The 11,402-nt window shown below is 42.2% G+C and overlaps 1 protein-coding gene across 1 annotated transcript in view; it reads right to left on the bottom strand.

Moving 5' to 3' along the window:
* LOC109931861 (aminomethyltransferase, mitochondrial) overlaps window positions 1-265 on the bottom strand; it is a 17,906-nt gene extending 17,641 nt beyond the window's left edge. The window contains exon 1 of the mRNA XM_020531125.2: window positions 156-265. Coding sequence (XP_020386714.2) covers window positions 156-254 — 99 coding nt within the window. The 5' untranslated portion in view covers window positions 255-265. The remainder of the gene's footprint in view (window positions 1-155) is intronic.
* Window positions 266-11,402: the final 11,137 nt, after the last annotated feature.

Here is an 11,402-nt window from a genome sequence, read left to right as displayed (position 1 = left end):
TACTGCGATAACCCACCCCGGTCTGAATCCCCCATCGGCAGGTACTGTGTCCATCAGCAGATTCTGTCATACTAACCTCCTTCTAACCTGTGAACACCATTTGTATCCCGCCTCCATTCATGTAACTCCCCTGTAACCTGGTGCCCAGGAATTACCGTGCCGCCATGGTCCTGGCTGTAATTGCGACGTAGCCGTCTGGCTGCCTCCGGCTGCAGTCGGAGCCGGGCTCCGAGGCGAGCTCCAGCCACCAGCATCTCAGACACCACTCCTGCACAGTGCGCCTGCGCTCATACTGCCGCCGCTGTTACAGTCGGGAATTGTAGTCCATCCGTGCCCGCTTCCGGTCAATCAATCAACAGATTGGAACTACAACCCCCATAGTGCACTGGGATCGCCACCTGATTGGATTCAGTTGGAAAGTTGGCACTTTTGAAATCCTGTCTTCATTTGTTTAAATATTTCTGCAAGGTGACTTCTTTTTTGGTACTAAATGGCTCATTTCTCATTTTGCTTCTTACTGTGAATTTAACTGCCTCATTTCACTGTGCTTTTAAAGTTGTGTTCCAATTCAGAGATTCTCAAACTGACACTCCAGTGCAGTATTAACAGAGTGCTATCTCTCAGATAAGACATTTAATTAAGGTCTTGCATAACCTGTCAAGTAGTTGTAAGCATTTCATGACTCAATTGGTCCGTATTTCAATGGAGTTGGAGTATAAGAGTAGGGCAGTCTTACTGCAACTGTATAAGGTGCTGGTGAGACCACATCTGGAGTATTCTAAACTGTTTCGGTCCCTAATTTAAAATGTATTATTTCACTGGTGACAGTTCTGAGAAGTTTCACAAAGATGATCCCCAGCGTGGAGGGATTGTCTTATGAACAAAGGCTAAACAGGATGGGATTCTACTCACTGGAGTTTAGAAGAATGAGGGACGATCTCTTTGGAACATAGAGAATTCTAAAGGGGCTTGACAGAAAAAACACTGAGAGACTACTACCACTCATGGGAGTATTTAGGACCGGGGGCATAGTCTTAGAATAAAGGGGTGCCAATTTAAAATGAAATGAAGAATTTCTTCTCTCAAGTTCTTTTCACTGAGTTCTGAGGAAGGGACACCGGACCCGAAATGTTAACTCTGTTTTTTTCTTCACAGATGCTGCCAGATCTGCTGAGCTTTTCCAGCAACTTTGTTTTTGTTCTTCTCTCAAGGTGGTTGAGAGTCTTTGGAACTTCTTGCCAAAGAGAGTTGTGGTTGCATAGAGATTCTTGATCAGTAGGGAAATCAAGGGTTACAGTCACAGCTGTACAGCATGGAAACAGACCCTTCGGTCCAACTCATCCATGCCAACCAAACATCCCAATTTGACCTAGTCCCATTTGCCAGCATTTGGCCTTTATCGCTCTAAACTCTTCCTTTTCATGTATCCATCCTGATGCCTTTCAAGTGTTGTAATTGTACCAACCTCCACCACTTCCTCTGGCAGCTCATCCCATACACGCACCAACGAGTGCATGAAAAAGTTACACCTCTGGTCATTTCTAAATCGTTCCACCTTCGCCTTAAACTAATGCCCTCTAGTTTTGGACTTTCCTACCCTAGGAAAAATACCTTGGCTGTTCACCCTATCTGTGCCCCTCACAATTTTATAAACCTCTATAAGCCTCTGACACTCAGGGTAAAAAAACAACCCCAGTTTGATCATCTTCTCCTTACAATTCTAAACCTCCAGTCCTGGCAACATCTTTGTAAATCTTTTCTGCACCCTCTCAAGTTTAACAAAACCTTCTGATAGAAGGGCTGTTTTGGAAAATGTAGGGGGTGAGGGACTCTCAGGGGAATGTAGCACTGACAGCCAGGTTTCTGGTACTGAGACTGGCTCTAATGTAACGAGAGGTATGTCAGGTTCCAAGTGATTGATTGTGATTAGAGACTCTCTAGTCAGAGGCACAGTCAGACGTTTCTGTGGCTGACAACGGACATCAGAATTTGTGTTTCCTCCCTGGTGCCAGGATCAAGGGTATCTCGGAGAATATTCTCAAAGGAGAGAGGGACCAGCAGGAGCTCATTGTACACATTGGAACTAATGACATAGGAAGAGATGCTGAGTAGAGAATATAGGAAGTTAGGCAGGCATTTTAAAGTAGGTCCTTGAGGGTAGTGGTCTGGAATATTCTAGGTGCCACAAGCTAGTGAGAGTAGAAGTAGGACAGAGCAGAGGAGCTGGTGCAGGAGAGAAGGATTCACATTTTACGATCATTGGAATCTCTTCTGGGGTGGAAGTGACCTGTATGAGAAAGACATTGCACGTGATTTGGAAGGGGACTAATATACTGGCGGGGAGATTTGCTAGAGCTGCTTGGGAGGATTGAAACTAGGAAGGGGTTTGGGTGGGACCCAGACAGGTAGTGAGAAAAGAGATCAGTATGAGACTGGTGCTGTTTGGAAAAGGAAGAAATCAAACAGTTCAGGGCAGGAAGAAACAAAGCAGAGAATGAGATAGTACTGATAAATTAAACTGAATTTATTTCAATTCAAGAGGCCTAACAGGTAAGGCAGATGAACTCAGGACATGGTTGGGAACATGGGACTGGGATATCATAGCGATTACAGAAACGTGGCTGGGGGATGGACAGGACTGGCAACTTAATGTTCTGGAGTGTAGATCCTATAGGTAGGATAGAAAGGGGCGCAAGAGAGGAGAGGGAGTGGCGTTTTTGATTAGGGATAACATTACAGCTGTACTTAGGGGGAAGATTCTTGGGAGTTCCTCCAGGGAACTTATCTGAGTGGAACCAAGGAATAAGAAAGGGATGATCACCTTACCGGGATTGTACTGACAACCCCCAATAGTCATCAGGACTTTGAGAGACAAATTGGTAAGGAGATCTCAGTTATCTGTAAAAATAATAGGGTGGCTATGGTCGGGGATTTTAACTTTCCAAACATAGACTGGGACTGCCATAATGTTAAGGGAAAACCAAAAGAACTGCGGATGCTGTAAATCAGGAACAAAAACAAAGTTGCTGGAAAAGCTCAGCAGGTCTGGCAGCATCTGTGAAGGAGAAAACAGAGTTAACCCTCCCTGTTCTGAGGAAGGGTCACTCGGACCCGAAACATTAACTCTGTTTTCTCCTTCACAGATGCTGCCCGACCTGCTGAGCTTTTCCAGCAACTTTGTATAATGTTAAGGGCTTGGATGGAGAATAATTTGTTAGGTGTGTACAAGAAAAGTTTCTGATTCAGTATGTGGATGTACCTACTTGGGAAAGTGCAAAACTTGACCTACTCTTGGGAAATAAGGCAATGGCATGTCACTGAATTATCAGTGGGGAAGCACTTTGGGGCCAATGACCATAATTCTATTAGTTTCAAAATAGTGATGGAAAAGGATAGACTGGATCTAAAAGTTAAAGTTCTAAATTGGAGGAAGGCCACTTTTGACGGTAATAGGCAAAAACTTTCAAAAGTTGATTGGGAGCAGAAATTCGCAGGGTGGCTAGAAAATGGGAAGCTTTCAAAAATAAGATAATGAGAGTCCAGAGACAGTTAGTTCCTGTTAGGGTGAAGGGCAAGGCTGGTAGATGCAGGGAATGCTGATTAACTAGGGAAATTAAGGTTTTGACCAAGAAGAAGAAGGAAGCATATGTCAAGTATAGACAGCAGGGATCGAGTGAATTTTTAGAAGAGTATAAAGGCAGTAGAAGTATAGTTAAGAGGGAAATCAGGAGGGCAAAAAGGGGACATCAGATAGCTTTGGCAAATAGGGTTAAGGAGAGTCCAAAGGGACTCTACAAATACATTAAGAACAAAAGAGTAACCAGGGAGAGAATAGGGCCTTTTAAAGATCAGCAAGGCTGCCTATGTGTGGAACCGCAGGGGATGGGTGAGATACTAAATGGGTATTTTGCATCAGTATTCACTGTGAAGAAGCATATGGAAGTTAGAGGACTAGGGGAAATAAATAGCGACATCTTGAAAAATGTCCATATTACAGAGGAGGGATGCTGGATGTCTTAAAATGCATAAAGTTGGGTAAATCCCTAGGACCTGATCAGGTGCACCCTAGAACTCTGTGAGAAGTTAGGGAAGTGATTGCTGGGCCCCATGCTGAGATATTTGTATCACCAATAGCCACGGGTGAACTGCCAGAAGACTGGATGTTGACTAACATAGTGTCATTATTTAAGAAAGGTAGTAAGGAAAAGTGAGGGAACTATAGACCGGTGAGCCTGACATCAGTGCTGGGACAAGTTGTTGGAGGGAATCCTGAGGGACAGGATTTACATGTATTTGGAAAGACAAGGACTGATTATGGATAGTCAACATGGCTTTGTGTGTGGGAAATCGTGTCTCTCTAATTTGATTGAGTTTTTTTTGAAGAAGTAACGAAGAGTATTAATGAGGGCAGAGCGGTGATCTACATGGACTTCGGTAAGACGTTCGACAAGGTTCCTCATGGTAGACTGCTTAGCAAGGTTAGATCACACGGAATACAGGGAGAACTGCCATTTGGATACAGAACTGGCTCAAAGGTAGAAGACAGAGGGACACTGGAGGCTTGTGACCAGCACTGTACCAGAAGGATCGATGCTGGATCAACTGCTTTCCGTCATTTACTATAAATGATTTGGATGTGAACATAGGAGAGATGGTTAGTAAGTTTACAGATGACACCAAAATTGGGGGTGCAGTGGACAGCAAAGAAGGTAACCTCAGAGTACAACAGGACCTCGATTAGATGGGCCAATGGGCCAAGGAATGGCAGATGGAGTTTAATTTAGATAAATGTGAGGGGTGCTGTATTTTGGAAAGGCAAATCAGGGCAGGACTTATACACTTAATAGTAAGGTCTTACAAAGAGACCTTGGAGTGCAGGTTCACAGTTCCTTGAAAGTGGAGTTGCAGGTAGTCAAGATAGTGAAGAAGGTGTTTCTTGTGCTTGCCTTTATTGGTCAGTGCATTGAATAAAGGAGTTGGGAGGTCATGTTGTGACTGTACAGGATATTGGTTAGGTCACTTTTGGAATACTGCATTCAATTCCAGTCTCCCTGCTACAGGAAGGATGTTGTGGAACTTGAAAGGGTTCAGAAAAGATTTACAAGGATGTTGCCCCAGGATTGGAGGTTTTGAACTATAGCAAGAGGCTGGATAGGCTAGGGCTATTTTCCCTGAAGCGTTGGAGGCTGAGGGGTGACCTTATAGAAGTTTACAAAACCACGGGGGGCATGGATAGGGTGACTAGCCCAAGGTCTTTTCCCCAGGGTGGGGAAGGCCTAAACTAAAGGGCATAGATTTAAGGTAAGAGAGGAAAGATTTGAAAGGGACAACATAAAGGACAACTTTTTCACACAGAGGGTGGTGCATGTGGAATGAGCTGCCACAGAAAGTGGTGGAGGCTGGTACAATTAGAACATTTACAAGGCATGTGGATGGGTATACAAATAGGAAGGGTTTAGAGGGCTATGGGCCAAATGCTGGCAAATGGGACTAGATTAATTTAGGATATCTGGTCGGCGTGGATGAGTTACACTGAACGGCCTTTTTCTGTGCTGTACAGCTCTACGGCCAGAATTGTATGCAGTATTCTAAAAGTGGCCTCACCAATGTCCCGTTCAGCTGCAATGTGACCTCCCAACTCCTATTCTCAACGTTCTGACCAATTAAGATAAGTGTGCCAAATACCACCTTCACCACCATCTACATGCAACTCCACTTTCAAGGAACTATGCACCTGCACCCCCAGGTCTCTTTGTTTGGCAACACTCCTACCATTAACTGTATCAGTCCTGCCCTGATCTGCCTTACCAAAATGCAACGCCTCACAGTTATTTAAATTAAACACAGTGTGCCACTCCTTGGCCCATCTGATCAAGGCCTTGTTTGTACACTGAGATAATCTTCTTCACTGTCCACTACAAATGGACGTGAGGAGTATTGAATCAGCCATAATCCTATCGAATTGTGAAACAGGTTCAAGGGGCCAAATGGCCTACTCCTGTTGCTATTTCTTATGGTCTTAGAACAGGGACCTTTTATAAGACCAAACTATTGCTCATTTTGGAAATATTCAGCACATAATCCACTATCTCTGGAGAAACAGTCACCTTTCAGTTTGATGATCTTTCAACTGAACATGCCTTCCCTAACAACAGTTATCTGTTACACTGCAAAACAGGCTATAGGTGTTACTACAAACGGATGGCTGCATTTCACAAATGTTAATTTTACGAGCAGGAATAGACCATTCAGGCCCTCAAAACATGCTCCACCATTTGATAAGATTGTGGCCAATCTGATTGTGGCCTTAACTTTCCTGTCCATCCCTATACCTGTTGACTTTCTCATTAGTCAGGAATCTATCTAATTCAGCTTTAACAACGTTAAATGGCATACCCTCCACTGTACTCAGTGGAAGAGGATTTCATAGAGCATGGACTCTCAAAGAAAAAACAATTCTAATCTTCATTTTAGATGGGACTGTATATTTTTAAAATGTGTCCCCGGTTCCAGTTTCTCCCACAAGAGGAAACATCCTCTTGGAACAGCTCGGAACTGGCTGGGTACCCATGGCGGTGACTCAGCCCGGTCTCTTGGCAACAAGTGGCAGTGTTTCAGCCTGGACTCTTGGCGTCTTGCGGTGGTGTCTCAGCAGTTCGTGGTGGTCCGTGAGCTCAGTCTCTCGGCTTGCCATGGTTGTATCTTGGCGTGCAAATGGGTCCTGCCCAGGTATGTTCTGGAGGCAGCAGGAGGAGATCCTGTTAATTACCCTCAGTGTCTTTCATATTTCAATAAGATCACCCCTTATTCTTCAAAATTTCAATGAATACGGGCCCAGTCAGTCCACCTTTCCACACAAGATAACCGCTTATCTCAAGAATCAGAGGAGTAAGTATTCTGCTACCAATGCATTTATTTAATTTAAGGAGACCAAAACTGTATAGGGTATGAGATGTGGTCTCGCCACTCTGTACAATTGTGATAACAATGCTCTACTTTTATGTTCCATTCCCCATGCAATAACTGAAACTATTCTATTTGCATTCTTAATCACTTGCTACACCTGCATACTAACACTTGTGATTTATGCACCAGCACCCGATTCCTTGATACTTCAAAACGCTTCCAACTCTCCTTTTAAATAACATTGTTTTTCTACTCTTCTCTCCCAAATGGCCAAATTCAAATTTTCCCATCACTCATTTTGCTCACTCACTCAGCAAAATCTCTCTTGCAAAGACTTTGTATCACCCTCACAACATACTTTCCTATCTCTTTTACAGTTAGCAAATATATCCATTATACATACTGCCCTCATCGAAGTCATTGATACAGATTGTAAATATTTGAGACCCAGCACTGACCTCTGTGGCATTCCTCTAATTAGTCTGCCAACCTAAAATGAAGTCATTTATCCATTCTCTTGATTTCCTGTTCAGAAATCAAACCTGCAACTATGATAATATGCTACCTTCTACACCATAAGCTCTTGTGTACTGATATCTGTAAGAGGAGGTTTACTAGATTGATATGTGGAACAATGAGAATATATTGGACAGACTTGATTTGTTTCCACTGGAATTTTGAAGAATGAGGAGAGACTTTATTCAGGATTTTATATGCTTCAACAATCTTGACAAGTTGGCTATGGAAAAGACATTTCCTCTTTTGGTTGAGTATAGAACCACGGGTCACTGTTTCAAAATTAAGGGTCAGCCTATATGACATGTTAAAGGAGAAATCTTTTCTCTGAGGTGGTTGTGTCACATTAGAACTTTCTACCTCGAGCAGTGGAGGCAGGATCATTTAATGCCTTACAAGGCAGAAGTAGGTAGATTCAAGTTAGGTAAGCGAAGCAGAATTATCAGAGGTAGATGGGAATGCGGAATTCAAAACACAAATAGATTAGCCATGATCTTACGAAATGGTGGAGCTGGCATGATGGGTTTAATGATCTACTTCTGTTCCTATTTTGTTCGTTCAAATGTAGTAACCTTTGATGTGGCACTTTAACAAAAGCCTTTTCAAAATACATGTACACACCACACCTACAGGTCCCCCTCATTTAGACAAGCATGATTGCTCTCTTCACAAAACCATATTGATTCTGCCTGATTGCATTAAAATGTTCTAAGATTTAAGATTTAGATTTATTGTCATGTATATTCAAGTACAGGAGAACATTGAAAATTGTATAATGTCGCCACACATGGCCCCATCTTAGGTACAAAGGTACCTAGGTACAAAAAACTTAGGTACAAAATAGTAAGAGAAACAGAATTAAAAAGTTAAGCCTTACCTTCAGAGAACAAGTAGAAAAATAAAGAAATCAGGTAATAATTAACATTAAAAATCCTTTTTAATTTAAACTAGAAAAATAAAGGAATTAAGTTAAACATTCAGCAATATTTGATGAGTCTTCTGAGCAGAACAGCTCCAGAGACCTCAGCTGCATGTCCTTGACTCCACCGCAGATACTAGGGGACCTCCCTCACTGCTCGCTCCTCCTGCATTGGGCCACAATGCCACCACTGCTGCTGCTGAAGCTGCTGTCTCCCCGGATCTTCTCTTGTTGGCTCCAGAACATGCCTGGGCAGGACCTATTTGCACACGGAGATACAGCCACGCCAAGACGAGAGACCGGGCTGACAGACCACCATGAGCCACCGAGAGACCGGGCTGAGACACCGCCATGAGCAACTGAGACATTGCCACGTGTTGCCAAGAGAGTGGGCTGAGTCACCGCCACGGGCGCCTCGCTGGTTCCATGCTGAGGCTGGGAAGAGACACCAAGAGAGAAAAACAAACAAAGAAGAGAAACAAAGAGAAAGAAACAGATGGAGTGGATGAGCTCCAGCTAAAGCACCTTCTCTGCCGTCACCTTGAAGTACCCTGCTATGGGCTCCTTAACAACGGATTCTAAAATTTAGCCTGTGGCTGAGGTTAGGCAAACTAGCACAGTTTTCTGCTTTTCTCTCCCTCTTTTCTAGAAGAGTTATATTTGCTACTTGCCAATTTGACGATAACATTCCAGAATGCAGAGAATTTTGGAAGTTACAACAGTGCATCTACTATTTCCATAATCATTTTCTAACTTACCTCTGACGATTGTAATTGTTTTACATTCCTCCTCTCTTTCACCTTGAGTTTTAGAATTTTCTAGGATGTTATTTCTATGTTCTACAGTGAAGATGATACAAAATATTTGTTAAACACTTCCGCCATTTGTTTATTTCCCATTACCAATTCCCCAGACTCACTCGCCAAAAGATTCTTTACTTTGCTTTACTCTTTTTCTTTTTAAATATCTGTAGAAACTTGTACTATTGTTTTATATTTTAAGAGAGCTTTCTCTCATGCTCTTATTTCTCCCTCCTCTTTACTTTCCCGTGAAGGTAAAGTAGCCTTAGTCTTACCAGACCATAGGTTTTCTCTCCCATTAGAGAGAGACGTGTGGTGGTGGTTTAACCTGAGGGTCACCATACCTCAGGCAAGGGGTGAGGTGATGTGGAGTAATGCCAACAGCATGGGTTCAATTCCTGCACCTGTTGAGGTTATCATGAAGAGGTGTCCTTCTCAACCTCTCCCCTTACCTGAGGCATGGTGATCCTCAGGTTAAACCACCATCAATTGTGTCTCACTTTTTCTGAGAGAGCAGGCCTATGGTCAGGTAGGACTATGGCCACTTTACTTTGCTAAAAAGTAAAAAGGGAGAAATAAGAGAATGAGGGGACGTTTGCTTAAAATACAAAATGATGATACAAGTTTTCACATGTATTTAACAAGGAAAAGTGAACATGGATTCTTCGGCGAGTGAGACTGGAGAATTAATAATTGGAAATAGTTTGTTGCCTTCTAAATTCTGTCCAAGCTTCCAAGGTACTGCTAATCTTTGAAGAATTGTACTGTTCTTCTTTCAATTTGATACTATTTTTAATTTTATTAGTTAGCCATGTAAGATTCATCCTTCTCCTGGAACCTTTCTTCCTCATTGAAATGCATCTTCACTGAGTATTATGAAATATCAACTTCAAGTGTTTGTCACTGTTTCTTAACTGACCTACTCTCCTACTTCATTTTTGCCAGCTCGGTCGTTATATCCTTATATTTCCCTTTAAGTTTAGGGCACTATTTTTCGACCCATCCTTCTCTCCAATTCGAACGCAAAATTCAATCATATCATGATTGCTGTGACCTAGAGGCTCCTTAACTATGGGCTCATTAATTAATCCTGTCATTGTACACTTCTAGGTCTAGAATATCCTGTTCTCTGGTTGGCTTTACAACATACTGCTCTATGAAATTGTCATAAAAACACTGAACAGATCTAGTAGTTTACTTTTGCCAATCTGATAAATTCAATTTACACATAAAATAACATCTCACGAGATCATTGCTATCTCTTTCTTAAACACTCCATTAATTTATTCCACTTTACTCTGTCACACAGCATCACCACCATTGAGGCCTGTGAACTACTTTGACAATTTACCTCTTACCTTTGTTTTTTTTTAAATCATCTCTACCCAAACTGATTCTATATCTTCATCCTTAGAACTTAGGTTACCTCTCATTGTTGTACCAATGTTATTCTTGATTAACCGCACCATGCTTTCTGAGTCTCCTGTCCATCCAAAATTGCAAGTACTCTGAAATGTTCGGGTCTGAGCATTGTTATGTAATGGCTAACAAGACACGCAAATTTATTTCCATTTGAGCTGACAATTCACCTGTTTGTTACAAAGGCCATGGACATTCAGCTATAAGACTTTATGCCTTTTTGGAACAAAGTGTTAGGTAGCTTCACCCTTCTTCCCCTGCCCCCTACGATATACAGAGTTTGCAGCTTGACCTCAATGATTCTAAACTGAAGCTCCTCAAGCGGCGGAAATGTACTGCTGTGTTTGCCTTCAATCACACTGGTATACATTAACACCTATATATTGTAGTTGCAACATATCACCTGCTCTGCCATCTGTAATGTTTGAATTTACGAATTGATTTCTTCAATTTGAATTAAACCCCCTGGGCTTGTTTGGCCTTATGTTCTTACTATTACCAGAAATGTTCTACTTACCCCAATTGAAATACTGTGCTTTAGATTAGACAAATAGGAAATACTCACTGGCCAATCACCATCTTGATTTTTCTTTTTGAATGCAGCTCTGACTCTCCACAAGTTCTAACCCTGCCTCCACACACTACTCTCACTGGCCCGCCCTTGTCAGAACATATCAGGAAAGCTATTGTTTAAATACAACTTTTCTGTAATGATAAGCATGGTAGATATGGTGGCCATTAGTGCAAAAGTATTTGGTTTGCAGATAGCCTCAAATAGCAGTTCAGATACAAGGCATTGGCAAACTTAATTTAAGGTAGACAAACAGAAGGCTGGAAGAACA

Source organism: Rhincodon typus, chromosome 16 (genome assembly GCF_021869965.1).
Source record: "Rhincodon typus isolate 14 chromosome 16, sRhiTyp1.1, whole genome shotgun sequence".
Taxonomy (NCBI): Eukaryota; Metazoa; Chordata; class Chondrichthyes; order Orectolobiformes; family Rhincodontidae; genus Rhincodon; species Rhincodon typus.
This window is presented reverse-complemented; position numbering and strand designations above follow the sequence as displayed.